Consider the following 23,165-nt stretch of genomic DNA (forward strand, 5'->3'; position numbering starts at 1 on the left):
ATTTCTCCTCACATCAATGACATATACCGAGCACTCAAAATTCCAGCGGTGATGTTGAATGTTCAGCGCCACTCGGCATGTGGTGGCTACCGGGCAAACTGGAAGCGTTTGTCCAGATTTCCAGAGCTTGGTTGTGCAAGAGAAATGTTCTTCAGTGTGCTAGCACTTATCGTGGCCATTCACCGCATTTAGCCTTTGTTTGCTTGTCTGTTTGTCTGAAGCCAGTTTTGTGGCAGGTTGCTAACCACTCGGTGGGCAGGTGAGCGCTTGCCCACCGTGTCAGGCGGCAGCTCAGTTAATCGTGAGAGGCTGCTCGGGAAGAGCAACCTGGATGGTAACCCAACCCAAGCAACCCAAGTCCCATCGATGGCAGCACCTGCAATAGAGAGGCAGGGGCGGATCGCTTTACCGCTGCATCCCTGAGCCAGGAGTAGTAGGAAGACTCCCAGGGAACTATGAATGAAGATAATGAAGAATTCTGCACATATGAACATTTTATCGTTTTCCGCAGAGCTGCTATCCCTAAAAACTGGATCTGAACGCCGGAACCGAAGGGAAAACCGAACACCTAGCGCATCTCATTCGCATTTGGGCCTAAATACGCAAACTTTCCAACAATTTTTTCTTCTCCGCTGCTCAAAAATCACGTTTTATTTAAATCTCTCTTCCTTGAGTGGTTACCAGGCTAAGAACACTCACCTGGAGTAGTTATCGGGGAGACTGGGGCTTTAACTGGCGCTGCTTCCATTGAGGCGACATTTGATACTTCAGGTACGGAACGCGTACACAGAGTATGTAAAAGGCAAAGGTAGAGGGAAAGTTTTAGGCTAAAAATTTAAGCTACTGGCGCTGTTGACGGCGCAGAAATTGTGCGGTATTGTGTAGAAATGACCGCACTTTTCAGCCATGCATACAAAGCACGTTGGCCGCATATAAATCAACAATACGGAATGCAGGCTAACGACCGATATCTTTATTCTTGCTGACACTAGACAGCAATGTTTCTTTACAACGTGCGATGACAATACGTGCTTACTTAGGTTTTAACCTGGGTTGAAGTTTTGCTGTATACAATGGTTATATTCACTTAGGCATACGCTAAAACACTTCAGTACCAAATGATTACCCTTTTGCGAATAGACCGCAGCTGTTTTTCAAAGTTCATTCGTACCTAATGTCTTTTTCTGCTGCATTCGAGGCAGGGGCTGTGAGGCACAGCGTGCACAGTATTGGAGAACTGCGATTAGTTTCGACGATCTGCTGTCTTTGTTTTAGCCTCAAATCTCCATCAACGACCGTTTTTACCCTTCATCTCACTAAATATGAGTCGTCACAGCCAGGATCAACCCCGCGAACACATCTTCATTTGCAGAACTTCATGTGAGCCAGCGAATCGGGTATACCTGCAGATTAAGGTAAGCGTAGATTTAATTTCCCCGATCTTCATTTACCGACTGAATTTGCAGTGGAAACACACAGGAGGTGTCGAAACAAAGTGTCACGTTGGAAATATTTATCTTGTATAAGTATTAACGCACAAACTTCCGAGCAGTTTTGCAAAGACAGCGCGTTTGGAGTATCTGGTTTGGAAAGGGTTTAGCTGAAGCCAGGCATATTCTTTTCAATAGGCGATATGCAGAAGTACCTTAATAAAAAAGCATGCCTTATCAACTCATCTAAAATATAGAAATTCGTAACACAGCAGTGAACCCGCGATGCAACAAGGATTGCAGTGGGCTGTCTTCTTTCATATACTGAAAATTTGAATAGCTCGGACACGACCGCACACCTGCAACAATAAAGTCAACTTAGGCGTGAATATGCACTGATATAATAATACTTTTAGGATATTAAAAAGTGTACTTAGATATTGTTTCCAATCCCAGCGTCGTGTACGCAAATCCCACCGAACAACCGGTCGGTCAAGCCAACGAGAGCAGGAATGATGTCGTTCCCCACGCCACTTACACCTTGCTCTTCGCCTAAGGATGTGTCCTTAGAAGAAATAAGATAATTTTTCAATTGTTTACTCTGTAGCTAATAAACACCAACCCCAGTCAACAATTTAAAGCAAAAGTTTTCTTAGAAAGTTGAGCGAAAGGACCTGGAAACCTGACAAAACTTTTATCCTCCTGGCTATTTCGTATTACTTTGTTTAGCTTCGGAAAGTTCGGTTTGGTTTATGCGATTTGACGTCCCAAAGCGATTCAGGCTACGAGGTACGCCGTAGTGAAAGGCTTTCGAAATGTCAACCGCCTGGGGTTCTTTAATGTGCACTGATATCGAATCACCTGAAACATGAAAAATCCTTGAATGACCAATTGTTCAAACGCTACGCTAGGTGACCCACATATGCAGCCATCGCGCTCAAAGCTTGCTATTCAAGTGACAGAGCAATGAAATTTACTCCAAATGGAAGCATTGAAGACGATGTAGTTACCGTTTCATAATTTGGTAGTATTGTTATAAAAAAGGCGCATCTTATTTTTAGCATGGGCAACAATATTACTGACAAAGTCGTCTTTAAAGCTGCCCCGAAATACATTTTCAGTCCACTGTTTTGACTGCTTGTTGTGTAGAATCAGTTATAGTGATGCAATTAGCATCGTCTGTTGGTTGTGTAGAATGAGTTATAGTGATGCTAATAGCATAGGTCGTATCGCGTATGTTCCAGTTTTTAATATTTTATTTAGCGCACAAAAACAAATTCATGGTGCTGACGGCGTCAACACAGTGGTGGTTTTTAGCGGCCGATATGACAACATCGGGTGGGAGCTTGATAAATGGAGAAACAGTAAATATACTGCAAGCTGTGTTAATAAATGAAGATACGATTTTGTCACGTTTTCGGGTTTTATATCAGATAAACAAAACCAACATGTTTGCCTTACGTAAAAGCATTTCGTGACGCCTTCAAAATGCGCTGCTGTGGACTGCCCCGGCAAAGCAACAATTGCATGCAAATTTCCGCTGCTTGTGTATTAGGTGCGGTTCTAATTCATAGTGCCCAATCTCAGTAGTGGGCGAGTGAAATGGGCAAGTGAAACGTGTTTTCTTCTCATTATTTTTTTTTCAATTTTCAAGATGAAATAACTTTCCTTTGCTTGCTACGATTTCAATAATTCTTTTTGCATTACTCGGGAACACGTGATGAATCCGTTTAATGATATTATTCGGCACCGAAGAAAACATCGCTGTGCCCGTTTAAGGTTATGCGCCATAGCATTGATCGTTCCCTTCATCGGCTTGGGGTCCTCTTTGCGTGTCACTTCCTCTAGGTTCTGCCTACAAGCCCACATATGCGGAACTGGTAACTCTCTTGATTAAAGTCATAAGTCGCGGGATGTCCTCATTCTCCTGCTGGCGCAATGGTGCCGCGGTTTAGCAATGCGCCACCGCCCCGGCAGGCGGCTGTTTCAAATACAGCCACCGGTGGGGCTTGTGAGACCCAGGTGGCTCTTCCCAAACAACGTCTTCAAACTAATCATTAACTTAACAGCCACCTTCCGCAGTGGGAGGTTGTGATGACGTTAAAAGGACGCGTTGCCTAACTGGCACGTGGACTACCTGCTGCGTCGCTCACAACGCCGACACCGACGACGACGATGGATTTCTGCAGAACGAAAGCATTAACGCTGCTAAGCTGCTAAAAGAATGCTACGAAGTCATCAAACATCTCATTGCGCATTACGGCAAAAAGATAAATACTGTAGAAATAACCGAACTATTTTAAATGATTAGTTAAAATGGCTGTGTCTAGGGGGTGTTGATTGGGCTATGTTTAAACTAACATTTCGGAACCTTTGGTCGTCGTCCTAATTTATTCTTGTCGGTTTTCCCCAATAATCTAAAAGCTCTAGAGCACAGCGCGTTTCCACAAGACAATGTCGCATTCCCTTCTGCATCTCATTTGCTCCTCTTCCATATACTACGCATTCCGGATGATATAAGATGCAGTAACATTGCACTTACACATGTTTGCTTGAAGTAGAAGCTGAAGCTGGAATCTTTGCTGGCCCTTTTGGCCGCATCACTCTCCACGTCGTATTTGACCTGGAGGACGGATGTGCAGACATCGTACACGATGTCCGGGTTTTTGTCGCTGGCCTCATTCTCGTCGTCACCCTCGCCTTTGGGCATATCTTGGAATAGGGCGTTGCTGTTCATGACACCGACGGTAAGCCGTGGCGCGGGGGATGCGCTCTCGGAGAGCATGAAGGCCGCGTCAGTGCCCTCGGTGAGGCTCCTAGGGTCATTGAAGTTGTATGTCACTTCGTCGCGCAGGTGAATGGCGATGCCCAGCGTAGGATCAGCTTGAGGCACCTTTGCCAGAGCCACTGAACCTCGCACGAGTACAGTGTTCGGAGAAAGCCCCGCAGAGATGTCCTCCATGGCAGCGAGGATCCTGCGAGAAGTGATTCGTGAGGTCCGGAGCAGACAATTTACAGCGTTCTCTCGTGCTTTTGAGTCCCAAGCAATGTGCAGGTTGGGAAGTGCTTACCTCGCTTAGTGCGGCTTTTTGATTCAACATAAGAGCCTCATTCCTAGCAGTGCTGTTCAAAGAACTAGCGGGTATTAAAGTGGATGTCTTACGGTTCACGTTTTTCTTTTTTTGTTATGAAGGTTGACCGCTGCTTATAACTTCTTCGTGGCTGTATTCTTCGGTTTAGTCTAGCATCTAAAGTTAGCCATGCCTCTTGCGAGGTCGAAATGGGTTTGCTGCCAAATGCGGTGGGCTACTGCTCGCCCGTTTTGCATCCAGCAAACGTGGCGTATCATAGCAGCGGCCGCGTTCACTCTAGGTAAACTTTTTACCTAGGGCAATCAAAGTTTTTAGCAGGGCAAATTACAGCATATAGTGGTTTAAAGGGCAGACATGTACCATGCTATCGCTGTTTACAAGACAGGCCACAGGCTAGCAGAGAAATTAATGATCAGTGGTTATGTAGCTGGCAACATGGAGGAACACTGAGAAAATAACGAGAGCGTGGCATTTATCTTAATTAAGCTCAATAAGAGGTACTAACTTAAGGTTGTACAGGCCTGCGCTACTACATCCAGTCATGATAACTTGAGAGTCGCCGAAAGATTCGATTAAGACGTGGAATCAACTGTGAGTAAAGTAAAAACGTTGGCACTTAGGCTGAAGCGAACACACAATGTGATACGACAAGTCTGTGTACGCAGCGCACGCCTTTGCACTTCGCCCATGTCGACGACACTGTTTCTCCGGTTGCCGAGAGCGCCGGGCTGCCGCCATGTCTTCCATATTTGCATGGGCCGGAGCAGAAAGCATCGCTTCAAGTCCACATGCTTTGAAACGCAGTAGAACTGAGCGCGCGCGAGGGATCGGGTAGTTTTCTGTTGTGATAAGGCCGCTACTTGCTCTCCCTTGCGCTAGGAGCGCTGATCGCGTTGTCATCCTAGCTTCACGCAAGGCTGCTATATGTATTAACGTCTGACGTCCCGTGACCTTGACAAATTGTACCGCCGCTCACGCAATAAATCGCACCACACTGTACTGATGGCGGTTTCGTTGCCTAGCGTATCGGAACCTTAGAAAAAAGTGTAACATCATCGTGAAATCGTTTACACTTGCAGTGAACGTAGTTAGGCTGACGATGATGATGACAAGCGTGGTTCGTCTTGATTCATTCTGGAACAAACTAAATTGAAACTACGTTGCAAAAAAGCACAGTGTTGACTGGAACTGATGAAAATTAATCTCGTTTGGTTTTGACATTTGCCCGTTTGTTGAAAAACTTAGGTTTAAATTACGAATATTCGTATCTACACCAGCTGTTGTGAGAGGTAAAGGGAGTCTAACTACTAAGTTCCCTCTCGTTTTAGATATGCAGCCAGTAAAAGTGGGTAGTGAGTCTGTTGTCAGCAAAAACTAATACATTCGTTTCAGCAACGAAGCTTTTTTGTTTTGTCTCGTAGCCTAGAAAGCATGTTGATTGCTTTTCGATCATAAGCGCTTTTCTTCTTCTGAAAAGAAACAATAATAGGAATACGAGACCTCTTGCAAGGCTTTGAAATGTGAAAACGCGGTATGTTTTAGTGATTGATGACGACGTGACGGACTCTTCATCCAATAACTGCACCCTTGTATAAATCAGTCACCTTCCTGGAGATATTGAGCATGCGTTGCAATGTAAACCTAATGGACCACAGGGATGATTTTATACCGCACGCGCGCTCTTCCCCGGTTAAATGCGCTCATGCAAACAGACGCTGAAGAGGGAAAAGGCGGCGTGATAAAAGGCACTTTCAGAGCACGTGCTCTAACGAAAGGTAGTCTTTGAATTAGTCCCACGCGGCTATATGCATGTGCTCGTGTAAAGAACATAAATTCACATGCTGCGTACGCCTCACACCATCTCATCTTTGGGAAACATGACTGCGTCCATCAAAGCGAGAACCGAATGCGAAGAAAAAACTTCATGAATGTCCACGAACTTTCCGTTTCGGATCGGAGAGTTAGAAACTGACCAGGACATTTTGTTGCTCAATACGGAGCAGTGTTGTATGGTTCGATATCTTCCTTGTATATACACTTTGAATGAGTGGAGTATGATTTACGGGGGTTTAACGTCCCACAGCGACTCAGGCTATGAGGGATGTCGTAGTGAAGGGCTCCAGAAATTTCGACCACCTGGGGTTCTTTAACCTCCACTGACATCGCAGAGTACACGGGCCTCTAGAATTCCGCCTCCATAGAAATTCGGGAGCCGTGGCAGGAAGAATGAGTGCAGTATGAAGAATAAACCATTCACAGTAATAAGTTAAATGACTGTGAAGCCTACTAACAACTGCACTTTCAAGGTGAATTGAAGGTGAATGCAGAGAGCTCGCTCCAGAGGCGCCAAACCAAATTACGTGTATGTGTCGCTCTATGTCCCCGAAGGGTGGAATACCCGTAACTGATTGCATTTCGAACGCTGGAACGAATTCTTATCACAGGTTTTCTTCGACGTTACATACCTGTTAGTGGAGTTGGCAGAGCGGGACTGTTGAAGAACCTGGCTGTCGGCTCTCACTACGTTGTCAATTGTAGATACCATATCTTCCGCTGCCTAGGCAAGAAAAAGAAGAGCGCCTGTTCAGAAATTCAGAAATGCTAGTCAGCCAAGAAAATGAAACTTCATTTTTTAATTCAGCGCAAAAGCTTACGACGAGTAGCGACGAATTCTGAGCCAGTTACAAAACTTGGACTCCAGGATTCAAGAAAGATGGAGACATTTGTCGGGTATTTAGGCATTACTTACAACGTGCATTATTTTACAAAAAAAAATGCACAGGCGGTCATAAGTTCTGTTGAGAAAAATCTGCATTAGTGGTTTTTTCTGTATATTTCATTTTTACATTGGTCGCCTTCCCATGGTGCCTTTGAATTTGACTTCGCCTTCGCTTTTTCGTTCTGCTGCTGCGTAGGCTTCTGGTGGATGAGTGCGGGTGTAGAGAGGAGGCGGTTGGGTGGGTAATAGGTGGACGCTGGTATGTGCGAGGCCATGAAGGAATGAAAGAACTCAGGAGAGGTGGTTACGTCACATTTTTTGAAGCCGGCTTCCACTTGCTCCCCCCCCCCCCCCCCCTCCTACTTGGCCGCCGTCTCAGCGCGCTTGAGCATGCGCAGCAGGCATTGCAGCAGACGACGCCGCTGCACCCAGCGTTGCCATTGGCTGCGCCGTCGGCCAAAGACTCCCAGTAGTCACTGCGAAAGCGCTTGATTTCCGGCACACTTTTGGCGTGCAGCTCGGGTAGCGATTTGCGAAATCCTGCTTTACGAGTGCGCGCTCGGAGGTGAACCCACCTTAGGGTGCCGGGAAAGTGACCCGCTCAGCTAGGGGCGCTGGGCACTGAAGGCTTCACGACGGCTCTTTCAGTGGAAGATAACTACAGGGCTAACGAAATAAAAGACTGCCGTTCGGTCGACGAGGAGACGTGGCTGCACACCGCGGCTATTCTTATCGAACTCAAGTGCTAAGCTTACGGTGCATTTAGCGTGCCAAAGAGGCACCTCGTCGTCGTCAGTTGATGCATGATCTCGTACGCCACAGTATGAAGAGCATAATCTTAATTTCCTGACGTGTGCCGAGCAGTGCAGATCATGGAATGAGGGTTCACACTCGAGATAGGATAAGATTTGTGATCGTTAGTTGTCCGGGACGGCCATAGTACTCTTGTAGCTGTTGAAGAATTAGTTGCAGAATCAGGTACGTCCCTCGGTGTAGCCATACGCGCTGCCTCACGTTAGAAAGTGCACCGATGAAGCGTGATGGAAGGCAACTCAAGGGACGTTGTCGCCACTTGACAGAGTCCGAAAAGTTCTGCACAAGAGTTTGCAAATTTTTTAAGGCGTTTTCTGGTTAATTACTGAAGTGTTTGCTACGACAAGGCAATACTTCCAATTAGAGAGTTATAGAACGTCCCAAAATACACCTACATGAGAAATCTTCAACTCGCTGTCTAATATAGATTTGCCTTCTTGTATTGCGAAGAAAGCTTGGGAAATGCGAAAAACAAAAAAGACAGTCGATTTGCGTGGTCAAGCCAAATCCGTATAAGGTGGGCTAGCACTTCGGTGTTCCCTTCAGTTCCAGTGTTCAGATCTATTTTTCACGGATGGAAGTTGAGTTTGTGGTAGCGATAATTGGTTAATGCTGATAAATGCCGAATTGGTCATTCTCTACTTGACATTCATAGATCCCCGGGAGTCCTCACACCACTCCTGTCCTGGCGCAGTGGTGCAGCGGTTAAGCTATGCACGACTGCCCTGCGATGGCAGGTGCAGCCATCGCTGGGGCTTGTGAAGCCCAGGTTGCACTTCCTGAGCAGCCTCTCGCGATCAATAATCAGTTGAATTTGCACCTGACACGGTGGGCAGTTTGCCCATAACCCAGTGGGCAGTGATAAATTGGTAACTACAGGTTGTCCCACTTACTTTACATAAAGCAAACAAGGGAAGGGGAATGAGGGGCTCATTATAAATATGACAGAAGCCAACAGCCACAGAAACCAAGGGGCACAGTGCATTTTTTTTAACTAATTAATTTATTTATGTTGTGCTGTTGTTGGATTTAGAATATCACTGAATATGTTATCGCTTAAAGCTAACTGATTAGAAAAGCAGAAGAAAAAACAACCACATGCCGCCGGTGGGATCCGAACCCACGACCTCCGAATTACGCGTCCGGTGCTCTACCTCTGAGCTACGGCGACGGCTGTCAAATCTGCTGCTTTCGGGGGTATTTATGTTTACAAGTAACCTAACCTTGAGAGTGTTCATCAGCGCCACCAACGTTCATAAACGGCGGACGTAGAACGTCCTGAGTTACCGCAGGTGTGACGTAGAACTTCATCGAACGGAGAAACGGAGAGGGTGGAAGCTGCGTGAGAACCCTCTTATGCTACCTATCGCGTCAAGGCTGCCAGAACCGAGGCCCTCGCTAAGCAATTAAGCAAACAAGGGAAGGGGTCTAAGTTAATCAATTAGCTTTAAGCGATAACATATTCAGTAATTTTCTAAATTTATAAGCAGCACAAAATAAATAAATAAATTATTTAAAAAAATCCCCTGTGCCCCCTTGGTTTCTGTGGCTGTTGGCTTCTGTCATATTTATAACGAGCCCCTCATTCCCTTTCTCTTGTTTGCTTAATTGCTTAGCGAGGGCCTAGGTTCTGGCAGCCTTGACGCCATAGGTAGCATAAGAGGGTTCTCACGCAGCTTCCACCCTCTCCGTTCGATGACGTTCTACGTCACACCTGCGGTAACTCAGGACGTTCTACGTCCGCCGCTTATGAACGTTGGTGGCGCTGATGGACACTCTCAAGGTTAGGTTACTTGTAAACATAAATACCCCCGAAAGCAGCAGATTTGACAGCTGTCGCCGTAGCTCAGAGGTAGAGCACCGGACGCGTAATTCGGAGGTCGTGGGTTCGGATCCCACCGGCGGCATGGGGTTGTTTTTTCTTCTGCTTTTCTAATCTATTAGCTTTAAGCGATAACATATTCAGTAATATTGTAAATTGATCAAGAGCACAAAATAAATAAAGTAATTAATTTAAGAAAATCCCTGTGCCCCTTGGTTTCTGTGGCTGTTGGCTTCTGTCATATTTACTTTACATATAGTGTTTTAAAATATGCATTTCGCTGGCAATTGCGTGGAGCAAGTCACACTATGTTTTGTATTCTGCTGAAATGATTAGCTGAGATCAACTTCGCAAGCACAGAATTTATGCGGAAAATTCCAATGAGAAAGTTTTAGACGAGTCAGTAAAACGTCCGACTGAACAGTTTCCAACTTTAAATTTATTATGTATTTATTTTTTCCCTTCGCTCCAGGTGGCCACGAAATACAAGAAAAAATACCACGTGACATTACCGCTTCCAAGCCGCGATTGCAGTGTTGTCAAACGTTCCACCTATCAAACGAACAGATAATTTAGCCGTATGTGCTGCCGCTTAAGAGGGGACAGGGCAGCGACGCAGACACTGGCTGTGCGATTTACGCCAGCGGTATTCTTCCCTCGCGGCGGTTCATGATAGCGCTAAGCACACGCAGCCCTTATCGCTTGCCCTCTGTACATTGCTGCCGGGGTTTTTAGAACGCACGCGAACATCTCGGTAAAGTGAGTTTCGCCGACAGCACCAGCGTCGTTGACTTTGCACAGCCAGTCACTCCGTTAGCCGGGTGGAAGTGGAACTCTTTCCTAAGCTGCTAGTTAAGAGCACTGGCACCTGGGCGTGTGCGGTGACGGCCACACATGCTAATGTCGCAAAACGCCGGATTTTCTTTCAATGCGGAAAGAGCTACACGTCACAGCAGAGAGAAAGTTGAACATTTCTTTATGCACCGTTTCGCGGATGCCCAGCCACTTCCAAATTGCAGGTTTTATTTTAAATGAAACCCCTCAAAAAGAAATGGCAAAATAATTACGCAGAGGTCTAAGATAACGCAGTGGCGAAAACATCAACCACAACCCAGACACGCTAATGACATACCAATTCCATACCGGGTGCCCGTAGGAGGTTAAGATATCGCAAGTTCGTTCCCTGATATCATGACCCAGGCTCCAATCGATAGTGGTATTTGGTTTGAGACCATTTCAGTGTCAACGTCATTTTCGTCTTAATTTTCACTGCACTTATCTTTTACCTTAGGTTCCCGAGTTTTAAGCACGTTGCTTTGAACGGTTTTGTTAATAGTTTCTCGTAAAGATAGGCCTTAGGTGAGCATGCGGAACCCCGCCTCGCCATGCGGGGTTGTGGCGATGGAAATACTTCGGACTATTTGCCAAGTTACAGGTTTGCCAGTCGCCATGTTTGCATAAAGCCTACAGTTAGAATAAATCTTGTACCAAGCTTGTTTTCTGGCTTCTAAGAAAGAGAATCAGATTGGTAAAACTAACGCATCAGGTACCTGAAGGTGCCTAGTATTTAATAATCAGTACATAAATACATTCTGTGACACGTTAATGAAGTCAAGGAGGCTTGAATCCGGCTTTTTTAATCTCTCTGCACGCGTATGCACTAGCATTTAGCGCTGGCTGCGCTCTCCACTTGAAAAACTCTCAGTGTGCATGTCTTCAGACGGCCACTCGGGTTTGTTCAAATAAAACGCCGTGAAAATTAATGAGACAAACTGTTTTTTCATTCTTGTATTATGCTTCGTGGCATGTTGGCCTTGTTGGCGCATAGTTCTTGAAATAACTGCACCATGATATATTTAACGAAGAAACTGTAGTTGATGCGCTAGTTTTTTTTTTCCAGATGTGTATGGTACATTTCCTGGTGAATGGCGGAAAGTTCACCGCCATCCTTTATGAGAAGGGCTGAGAAACAACTATGACTTTATGCCGTGATTACGTTCCTGGTCTTCAGGCCCAATTCTTTTGCCGGTGCTTTGAAATGAGAGCCCTGTAAAGGGCCAATTTGAATCATTCGACGCAAGCATATGACAGTCCTGTCTGTGTTTGCTGCTCGTCAAGAATAAGCAGAACACATTATGTTCAGCCCCGCCTTTTCTTTATAAACACTAAAGACCGAATGGTTAAAGTAAGTTGATGGTAAACGGAAGGAACGGGCTACAGCGGCAGTAAAACAGTAAAAATAAATATCAGTTGATCATCAACAAAGCCACTCACTTGAACCTCGATAGATCCAGCAGACACGATGTTCTCCAGAGTCTTTGCCACATACAAAACATCCAGGGCAGCCAGACTTCCACTGTCTGCCGTGAGCTCTTGAAGGCGACCCGCGGCAGGAACCACTGTCTCATTGGTGATCACTTCCTGATTTTTGAAGAGGATAAAAATATTCCTTCGTTATAAAGCCCAGAAGTCAATGCTCTTCAATACTTTTGTGCTTTTGCTTCAGAAGACATGCAGTTACTTATTTTCTTGTTGCTGTTCTAAAGACTGATTAGATATAGAGGAATTTATCAAAACCATTCTGGCACTCCTGAGCACTGCAGCAGTCGCAACTTCATGCCTCGCCAAAGAATGCGGCAAAAAAAGACAGCTCTTCCTTTAGTCTTGAAGTTCGTGGGAATATCAACCACCAATTTTTCCTGAGACGATCTACTCAAAGCAAACGTTAGCAGAGATTCATCAATGCCTGAGAAATGCTGTCATCTTGAAGTCTCCTTTGTCCACAATATCTTCTAGTCTACAGTGATTCGCTTCGGCAATGACCGCAAGTTTTGGCGCTTATTCGAGAGGCTTCACATGGGGCACTTCCACATCGGCGAGGCATATGTGGCCCAAATGATATTCGTTGTGAGTGATCGTTTGATCTCTCGTTAGAAATGAAGGGAGCTTGTGCACTATGGGAAACGTCTCTACCTAGACTGCATGGTCATGTCGCTGCCAATGGCTGCTCTGCAGTCAGACGCTGTGTGACCAAGCGTTTGCGAATAGGTTAGCCTGTGTGAGCCATAACGCTGAGGTGCCTAGCGAATGGCTTCTGGCACAACACAGACTCTTTTAGCTTTATATATGCTGGAAAGACAGGTGACCTCGCGAAACCGCTACATGTCATACTAAAACCTCACAGGACAGATACGAGTGTGTAAAGCAAATACGTGAGCGTTAGCGATGGCGAGGGAGCAAAAAAATTTGGATGCTCAAGTGCACGTAGCCAACAAGGGTCGCCCTGGACACCATGCCTCTTCCACAGCGTCTCACGGGCTTTCAAAACACACATACACTGGCGCAGCATTGTCATCGCGCGCTACCAGATTGGCTTTCGGGAAGTACGAAGTGAAAGCGTCTAATACGAGCGGTCTTATTTCATTTGATGCATCTTGAAACTTCATAACCTTACTATTTATTTCACTCTAGCTCACAGTGACCGGAATTTCGGCAAATGTCCGTTGGCCGCTCGCCCACGTGAGACATAAACAAAAGAGCTCAAGCAGCCGCTATAAAAGTCTATTTAGGCATCTCGAAGAAAACGGACGAAGAAATATCAAACTGTGAAAAATTCATTCAAGTTTACCTCGCTTTCCAGTTTATTTGTATTCAAAGTGCCTTCAAAGGCTTCCTGTCGAGGGTACTTCAGATGCTTGCAAAAACTATTCTTCCGCCGGCTAATGTGGAAGATAATGACAAGGAAAAGAAAGCAAGTGAAGTGTCTTGGGGAGCTTCCATGTAAAGTGGCGGGGACGAGCGCCATGGCGCAATTTTAAATGCACTCCTATTGGCCACGCATTCACTGCACGTTTACTTACTGCAAGCTCACGTGGAAGTCGGCATGACGAAGAGAGATCGGAGTAGCAATTCATGTGCCTCTGGAAGCGCTAATGCGATGATGCCGAATCCGAATGGTTTTCCCTAATCATACAGAGTCGTTCTGCCTAACTAAGCTGCGTTCAGAATCAAGAAAGCGACATCCCAGTAACTCTCAAGAATAAGATCGCACGTACTTTATATGATTTCCGAGAAAAAGTTTTATAGTGCAGCTTCTCGCTCTTTCAGATTGCTGCACGTACAGCGGTGATCCCGCGCCCTGTAGTCTGTCTTCACATTCGTTTCACCCTCACCTTTAAAGCGTTAGGCTTCTCGCTTCTTTTCATTTCCCTCTAGTTTCTAAAGTAGGCATGTGTTCCTACGCCATTTAACATTTACCCTTCTCTGTCCATGCATTCAAGCGACATAATATTAATGATAATAATAAAAAATAATAAATTGATTATACATATCGCGCCAGACCTGCCGGAGCCTCTACGGAGATTGTATGAAACAATCTGCAGGCAATGAATTTGAATTTACGAAGTATGGTGTGCATTTTTTCTCTAAAATGAAAAGTTGTGTACGTAGAGGTCAGAAGAAACACTGAATGCAGAAGAAAAGGACATGGAAGAGTATGGTGAGCAATGGGTGAGTTCCTCATCTATGGATAGCATAAGGGCCTAAGGGTCATATAAAGCCCCACTCAGCCACCTCCACACCGGGCCTGTCAGTGCATTCTCTCGTCGGCCGAGCGGTGAAACTTCTCCATCGGAAACAACAACAAATATGAGATCTTTTGTTGCCATAAAAACCGGAAGCTCTCGTGCGAGGCTTGTCTCATGGCGTTTGGAATGCAGGCACTAGACATCGTGCTCACTGATGAACGCAACGGCCGCCGACGAATGGACGAAATAACGATCAAGTGAACAAAGGAAGACCCGCCGCGGTGGCTCAGTGGTAAGGCGCCCGTCTACCAAGCCGACATTTTTGGCGGCCGCGTTTCAATGCCGCCGAAACCCAAGAGGCGCCCGTGTGCTCTGCGATGTCAGTGCACGTTAAAGATCCCTGGGTGGTCGAAATTATTCCGGAGCCCTCCACTACGGCAACTCTTTCTCGCTTTCTTCGTTCATTCCTACCTTCGTCCCTTCCCTTACGGCGTGGTTCAGGTGTCCGCCGAGATATGTGAGACAGATACTGCGCCGTTTCCTTTCCTCAAAAACCAATTTACCAACAAAGGAAAGAGAGACAGATTCACAGGCGATAGTGACTGCTCTCTAATCACGGCACTGATTATTAATAGCGTAACAGGTTCAAGTAATGTGCGAATAAGGTTCACTCAGCGTACAGTGACCTCGGCCCACATACAACAAACAGGAAACCTCCTTTACCAATAGCGTAGGCCGATGCGACCCCATTTATATTATATTACATCGACAGTGGGGCCCTCGTTGTACCCGTAGATGTCCCAACTTTCGAAGATGTGGACATGAGGGTTCTTGTCACCATCAATATACTTGGAAAACTAGTGATTCATAAGGAGCCAGACAGCATAACATAGAAGGAAACACCCTGGACTTCATACCTTTAATAAAGGCTGTACATACACTCTCTCAGCAGATGTAATAAAAGAACGACTGAGCAAGTCCACATTAAACAATTCTGTTGAGTACATACACAATTAAAACGAAGAATACTATCAGACACTGTGAACGACAGATAAGGCACTAACACAACGCTCCATCGAAAACTTAATTTCGAGTTTCAATTAGACTTCTGCCACTTTAGATCATTGTGATTGTTCTTTTTGAAAGATTGTCACAAGTTAGGTGAACGCATTACGTATCAGGCATTTTCTTTAATGCGTTCTTGTCGTAAGTATTAGAAAACTTACTGCCCTATGTTGCACTCTCGTAATGATGTTTCGTTCACGGAAGTCGAAATCGCAGAAGCACTTGGGAACAGCAAGTACAGAAAGAGGGTGACAGAATGCGACCTAAACAGTGGTAATAATAAGAGTTCATGCCAAAAGTACGTTTTTCTCCACAGTTGTATGCAGCAAAAATGGAGTAATATATGACCAAGTGCGACAGTAATTAATCAATATTTAGACAGCTGAATTAATACCAGAGTAACTTGCCAGGGAGAGATTTCTTAGATCAACGGTCGTGCTCCTTGCGTGGCGCTCGCACGTTCCTTGAACATCGCCCCAATAGGCCCCCGCCGTGAAGTTGCCCTTGCACCGTCGTACTGCTGGCTGGCCGTCCGCTGGCAGCAAATAAGACATTCGAAAATGAGAATAATATCAGCGTAACTTTATCACACATCGGCTTTACACTGTTAGCACTCAGGGTTAATGCGTACTGAGCAGGGTTAGAGAATATGCGTAAATTTTGCGCGACAGTTACTTTGCTGAATCTCGACTTCGCAGAGGCTGAAGGCGCTCCACGAGTAAAATCAGCAGACGCTAGTTCATGGCAATGTGAGCGAGACACTGTCAATGAGATTTTATTTGACAAGGTCGTTTCAATACAGTTAAGCTGAACTCTTCATTAGTTCTGTTAAAAAAGAGTTTTCGATTGGGAACGTTCAGAACACAATGCCAACGCCAAGATGTGAGTACAGAGTTAGCTGTATAAAAATTATTGATGCCAGTAATAAAATACACTCACCCTGAATGCAAGTTTCTTCCGGAATGGCTACGCCTCCTATGGGAGTTGCTGGCCATGTTAGCGTGCTTTGGAGGCCTGTCCTATGTATCGTAATATCCTCGAAGCACATTGCTGTGAAACGGAAATTATTAAAAAAAGGCAATGAGGAGAAATTAGATCGAAGATGAAGAAAATGTAATATCAGGTCACATTCCTCCTTTCAAATGCAACATCTGCATTAATAGACACATCTTTATACACAATAGCCTCCTACAAGGAAACATTACAAGCAAGAGAGAGCGCATGCTTTGCTAGAATATAGGGACTTTCACTGCGCTATTTCTTCCTAGTGCTTCAAGGTATTATCAAGCCTAAACGGGCAACAATATTCCAACTCATAGCTCACAAGAACGAGTTTAGGCATTCATTAATATCTCGTCCTAAATAGAAAAGATGGAACTTTTTAGTAATCATAAGTTCACTGAGCCTATTTTCGAAAATATTTACGTTTACTAAGGACATTAAAAGTATTTTGCAGCGGAGTGGTAATAAGCGAAATATTTTTAGAAAAATAATCATTCTAATAAGTATCCTTCAACTAAACCTGGTGCACGGAATTTCCAGAAATCAAGGATCGCTGAGGGCAAATCGTTTTGCACTAGAGAACCGATTATAAGAACTTTCGAAATGTCTACAAGCTGAAAAGTGCTTTGGCCGCGTTCTGTGGGCAACCGACAAAATAGTTAACATTTAACATTCAGCTGTTTTTCTCTCTTTTTTTTGTGAAGTACTGCATGGCGCCAAGAGGGGCGCCGTCTATTAGCAACAATCGAAGATATTCAGTATTCTGTAATTTGGCTGGCCTGCATAACAATGTTGTCCAAGACATCTCTCGGACATCAGATGCATAACAATGCGTTTCTAGCTGAAACAAAGCAAGAGAGACTAGTCTTTTCATTGATTTTTCTAAAATGCGTTTTTTACATTCTATCGACACCCTTACAGGCTGCCCTCTAGCCCTAGCCGTTTTTTTTTATATAGAGAAGTCAGCGATCTTGTCTTTGGCAACATAGCTATTTAGAAAAGCGCACTTGCGGAATTTTGAATATTCTTTGTTATCAGGACGCCTGGTTCTGCTGGAGCAATTCTTCTTAAAACAGTATTTTTTTAGCTATAAAGGAAATGTGGGACTTAAACACGGCACTAATTCAACGTTCAACGAAATGCAGCGATCCGTATTCTTACTTGTGCTTCTGATGGCTAAAGTGAATGGAAGAACAGAAGGAGTCGTCTCCAGCCGCTCGCTGCTGTTCGATACTGTCGCGTTAAGCCACTTAATAATGTTCACTTCTTCCTCTTGGCCGGTCATCCTTGGCAGCCTTCGCAGCCGGTTAAAGAACACCAGGAATCTCACCACGTCTCTGCCTCCTCTGGTGCGAAAAACGGAGGGGAGGGATTATTCCTATAATGCAGGACAATATGTGGTTTTGCTATAAAGTTCGCGCCTGCTCTGTCTTTGCTTTTACAGGTTGGCCCGATTAATTATAATATCGTCGCCAACAAACCATGAAGCCACCCAGAATATCCTCACACGTTTAAAAAGCTACTGTCTTCGGTGCAGTTTGTGCATACGCCGAGGCGGTCTTCCGAGGACAGATTATTCATAGATACTATTACTATGGCGACCCTTTGAGAAAATCGTCGCGTAAACTTCGCATAGTAAAAAAGAAACGGCCCTTTGATTTCCTTCCATCGCATTGTCTCAGTCCCACAGGCCCATCACAGCGTGTTTTGAATCCTTGAGAGCAGGCTTCAACCTCGCCACTTAGTTTGTGTAGTGCGTCCGCTCGTACTGTATTTCATCCTGAGAAAGTACCCCAGTACATGATCGGAATTGTCTCATTTAGTGCACGTGTTCGACGCTGGAAAACTTAATGCCTCACTACGGACTGCACACTGCCGCTATGGCTCAACCATTTTATAGCACTGTGCACGTCCTGTAGTCAAACTTTAATCAGAAATTTTATTACCCGGGTTTCAAAAGCTCTCCCCAAAAATTGACCAGCAAAATTTTTCTATTGCAAACCATAGCCTAGCTACAGTCGTAGCAATGAAGAGAAGTTCGCTCTGCAGTTCGCCATCTTGCGGTCTGGTCGTCGCGTCATCTCCTGGCACCGTGCAATGAAATATTCCAATGATTCTGGACGGATGCGACCCGGTGTCGAGGACTTGAATGTCTGAGACAATAATGACTGACTGAGACAATAACAGGCCTGCGTGGAAAATATACAGCTTTCTGAAGAACTATCTGTGCAAAAATGTAGCCTGCGGGAGCTATTTCTTTTCGCATTGCTCGGGAAGAGCGACTGGGTCTCGCAAGCCTCACCGGTGGCTGTGCTTGAAACAGCCACCTGTTGCCGGGGCAATGGCGCATTGCTTAATCGCTGCGGAACTGCGCATGTAGTGGTATCAGGACATGCCTCTATCTAACAATGCTACACAGTTTTCGTAGTTGCAGGGTCGAAATTGGGATAGCATCATAGCTGGAACGGATCGGGGAGTGAAATAAGCATGCTATAGCATTTACTCCGCATAAATCTAGCTGATCGCCCGTAATTTTTTTGTTCTTTTTGATGCGCAGGCAATTTCTTTCCGCTCGTAAACATGCTTTTCCTGTCGACCGACGTCGTCTAATACCGGCCAGATTCTTCTCGCAAGTAGGCGAGGGCTTTAAACACCACTAGTCCATATTAGATTTATAACTCCGCCCATAGAGCATAAGGTTGCTTAGCAGCTGCTGCAGTGCGCTTGAGGGAGCTCGTTTAGGTTGGTGACTTCTCTTCATTTGTCGAACACTTACCCTTAAGCGTGCAAATTCTACACACTACGCCTCTGAAACTGTTGAAAGACTGAGGCCCTAATACGCCGGATGGGTTTCGACTGCACTGGTGAAAACGCCACCACCGCTTGTTGGTAGCCGAAAAATCTAACTGGGTCTTCACTGGCAAGTGAAATAATACATATAAATTGGTGCCCGCATTTCGGCAAGAAAAAACGCCTCTGATATTTTGAAAAAAAAGCGATTTATCTATCTTTGAATCTCAAAAACCAATAAAGAGGTTCATTGTTTGAGGCAAAATTCAGACGAAGGCACACAGCGGCGACGTGCATGTCGCTGAGAGCAACCAGTACGGCCCTTTTGCCAACATAACGCCAGAGTGATGACGACAGAAATTTAGCTAGCAGTTTAAAAAAGTGTTTCACACCCTTGGGGAGAGAACCCTTCCCTCTGTTCTTCTCAGAAAGCGCACTACTCTCTGTGTGAGGGCAAACTCACAACCACCGCTCGTGAACGCTCATACTAGTGGTGAGGGTGAGAAAATAAAGCGGTACTTACTTCCCTTCAGTGACGCCCACTACTCTCAGTTCGTACATGTGATAGCCATTGATTATTGTGCTATTCGTGGCGTAGAAAAAGTCTCTCCTAAACTCTGAAGCAAAATGGAGAGCCATTGACGAACTGACGTCGTAAAGCTTTGGATTTTTCCCAACCAGGTCCATGGTACATGCGTAAGACTTGATGCCTGAAAGAAATCGCAGGCAAACCATTCTTATCAGATAGGGACGTCTATTAGCTATTATCTGCAAAAAACATGCCCTTCAACCTCTTGGAGTTCAGTTGTGACATAACCCAAAAAGTTCGCTTTGCGCTTCATTTTTTCCAAGTCTAGGCAAGAATTATTTCTCCGGTGTGCGCATAAGTATGCCACCGCACTCCTTGTAGATTTTTCCAACTTTTCGACGACCAAGTACCAACTCTGCTCATGCTGCACCTGCTACAGCCTTAAAGTGATCTAATTCCGTAAATGTAGAGGTGGACTGCCCAGAGAGTAGCTGTCCTTCTCTCAAGGTTTGAATCTTTTCAACTTTGCGCTCACGTGCACGTTCTCATTTCTCCATGCCCTTTATCGTCTTCAACAAACAAGCGAACAGTGGGGATTTCCGCACCGCTTCGCGCCATCCAGTTCGACTTGCGACCAATCGTAACAGGACGTAGGAGGAGCGCCTTGGACAGATTCCTTAGACTCGGTGGAGCAGCACCTCGCCGGCTAACGGTGCGCTTTCGGGCTATGCATCCTGACGGCACAACGCCTTTAAGCTTCCATCGGTCGTTAGAGGAAGGCTTTAATAGAATGCTACTTACATACTCGGCTGAGGTTTCCACAGTCAATTTAGGCACGTCTCAACACATATAAATCATATGCCTTCACTATTTATTAACGTATTTTATATTCTTACGAATGTCAATTTCCCGCCTTATATGCAGGATTCAAAAATAACTTTTAAAGGACAGTGTTGTCTGAATGTTTAGGTTGTTTTCGTCTTCACATAGCCACTCTTGCTGGGGCGTCATTTGGTGAAAAGGAGATGTGCGATGCCCATGAGCACGTGTTAACTTCGGCTGAAGATCCCGCAGACTCTACAGCTCAACAGAATGAGAACAGGTCGTAACGCGTGGACGTGCATGCTATGCTAGGAGATGGGTATGTGGCCGTACCAAGGCAATATCGCCGCGTGAAAAAGACGATACTCTCCAGGTATGAACGAAGGATGAAACTTGGAAGCAAAAATCATGTGGAGGCACTAAATGAAGCCTCGTTCATTGTGCGAAAGAAACTGCCACATGGTTACAATTTGCGGGCGCAGCACATCGCAGCACACGCACACGTTGTTCTGGAGTTGTGGTCGAAAATTATGCGATTGGCGAGTGCTTGAGTCACCGGCGATCATAACCGCATGTCAAAAAATACGACGCACATTAGGAAAAGCGGCGCGAAAGCAATCTCCCCAGCACGCGGCGTAGAACATTCTGGGACGTTGGAAAAAAGTTGGCTGTGGCTTAGCTAAGGTTAAGCCTGGATATCTCGAAGCGAAAAGCTCTCGCTGCTTTTCAACCAACTCCCAAGCTACCACTTGTGGATCGGTGTTTCTGCGCCGTCCGACTGTTGCTTCTTCTTCTCCTTCCATGGCGAGCGTCTGCGCCTGTTCTATGGGCAAGCGCGCCTTATATACCCTTCCTTTGAAATGGGCACTGCGCAAGGCTGCGGCGAAAGGTCAAATGGTGGCGAGGAGAAGTGGCGGCGCACATGCGCAGTAGCGCGCGGCGGCGGAGAAAGGTCAGGCGACGGAATCAGCGCGAGGCGGCGACGACGGCTGCGGCAGGAGCGGCCACCTGCGCTCCTAGTGACGTCACTCTGTTTCACGCATGCACAGCTGTGGCAAATCTGTAGTGTGGCTCACGCGACGAGCGGGGCTGATGGTGGTGAAAACTTTTTAATAAACAACAGGAGAGTTTGCAGACCAAAAATGGCCGTTTACATAGGTGGAGTCCTTAGTCCGGGACCCCGCTGGACGAGGCCGCTACTCGCGCCCGTTGGACTAGAGCCCTTTGAGACTCCAGCCCCGAGCAGTTGAGCAGGGCTGCCTCCCATGCCTCTCGGGAAGGGGAAGGATTGGGGGGAAGGGAAGGATTCTTTTGACAGGCCCAAACCATGTGGAAGGTATCGGAAACTTCCCCACAGTGAGGGCAGCGCCCATCAATTTTGGGGTCGAAATGTTTCACTATTGCAGGACACAACAGAGTGTTGGTCTGCAAGTGCCTCAGAGTTCGCTCATCAGCTTTACTCAGGCCCTTAGCAGGGACCGGGAAAAGACGATGGCGTTCGCAATAGTCGTCCAGAATTTCTCTGAACCGCAGAAGCGGTTGCACAATCTCCGAGCCGGAAGAGCCTGGGTGAGGTGCCCGGTAGGTAAGCGCTCGGGCAGCCGCGTCCGCAGCCTCATTACCTCTAACGCCCTGATGGCCTGGAGTCCAAACTATGCGTTTGGGCGAAGGGTCCGATTCCCTCACTGCGCGCTTTAATATACTCCAGGCTAAAGGTGAAATCTCGCCAGCCAGGTAGTGTTGACAGGCTCGACGCGAATCTGTCACGATTACCTTCGAATTCAAGTCCGAGGCGGCAAGCGCAATGGCTACTTCCTCAGCCTGTGCTGAATTTCGAGCTCGAAAGGAGAGCCCGTTAACGCATTGATCCTGGTGAACTACTGCGGCCGTGTAGAATCCATTGGGCGACGGCCCTGCCACGTCAACGTAGTATACACCCTGTTTGGATCCGTGTTGGTGTTCGAGGGCCCGAGCGCGCGCCTCTCGTCTGCCTTCGTGTGTATGTGTGTCCATGTTGCGCGGGAGGGGAGGGACCCAGAGCTTGTGACGCCATAGCTCCGGAATCCGACACGTCTCCTCTGGAGTGCACTCGTGTTGGATGTGCAAGCGGTCTAGCAGGCGGCGCCCGGATGCCGTCTGCGAGAGTCGCGTATATTGGTTCACGAGGTGGGCCTCTCGTAACTCCTGGTAGGAGTTGATCACCCCCAACGCCGACAACTTAGCATTGGAGGTGGCCACTGGGAGGCCCAGTGCTCGCTTTGTAGCCTTTCTAACGATGGTGTCGATCCTTATTTCGTGTTGTTTCGTAGTGCGAAGGTAGGGAGCGGAGTAGAGGATCCTGCTGGTCACGAAGGCATGGGCGAGCCGAAGCGCGTCCCTGCCTCGCAACCCGCCGCGCTTGTTAGAAACGCGATGGATCATGCGTCCGACCTGTTCGCCTACGCGCTTGAGTTTGGTGCTGACGAGCCCAGTGAAGCTTTTCGCTTCAAAAGAACCCCGGAGAACGCGCCTCTTCTGCGTGTTGCTGTCCTCTCCACTTTACTAGCCGGCGCGAA

The 23,165-nt window shown here is 46.3% G+C and overlaps 1 protein-coding gene across 2 annotated transcripts in view; it reads right to left on the reverse strand.

The window, feature by feature from the left end:
- LOC149355353 (uncharacterized) overlaps positions 1 to 23,165 on the reverse strand; it is a 166,637-nt gene that overhangs the window by 32,292 nt on the left and 111,180 nt on the right. For both annotated transcript variants that reach the window (XM_089583774.1, XM_089583775.1), the window contains exons 17-23: positions 19,783 to 19,969; positions 17,631 to 17,815; positions 16,407 to 16,517; positions 15,875 to 16,002; positions 12,151 to 12,297; positions 6,988 to 7,079; positions 3,973 to 4,405 (exon numbers count right to left, since the gene is read on the reverse strand). In XM_089583774.1, the coding sequence (XP_089439900.1) occupies positions 3,973 to 4,405; positions 6,988 to 7,079; positions 12,151 to 12,297; positions 15,875 to 16,002; positions 16,407 to 16,517; positions 17,631 to 17,815; positions 19,783 to 19,969 (1,283 nt within the window). The remainder of the gene's footprint in view (positions 1 to 3,972; positions 4,406 to 6,987; positions 7,080 to 12,150; positions 12,298 to 15,874; positions 16,003 to 16,406; positions 16,518 to 17,630; positions 17,816 to 19,782; positions 19,970 to 23,165) is intronic.

The sequence above is a fragment of the Amblyomma mixtum genome, chromosome 3 (assembly GCF_055824585.1).
Source record: "Amblyomma mixtum isolate Tamu chromosome 3, ASM5582458v1, whole genome shotgun sequence".
NCBI classification, from domain to species: Eukaryota; Metazoa; Arthropoda; class Arachnida; order Ixodida; family Ixodidae; genus Amblyomma; species Amblyomma mixtum.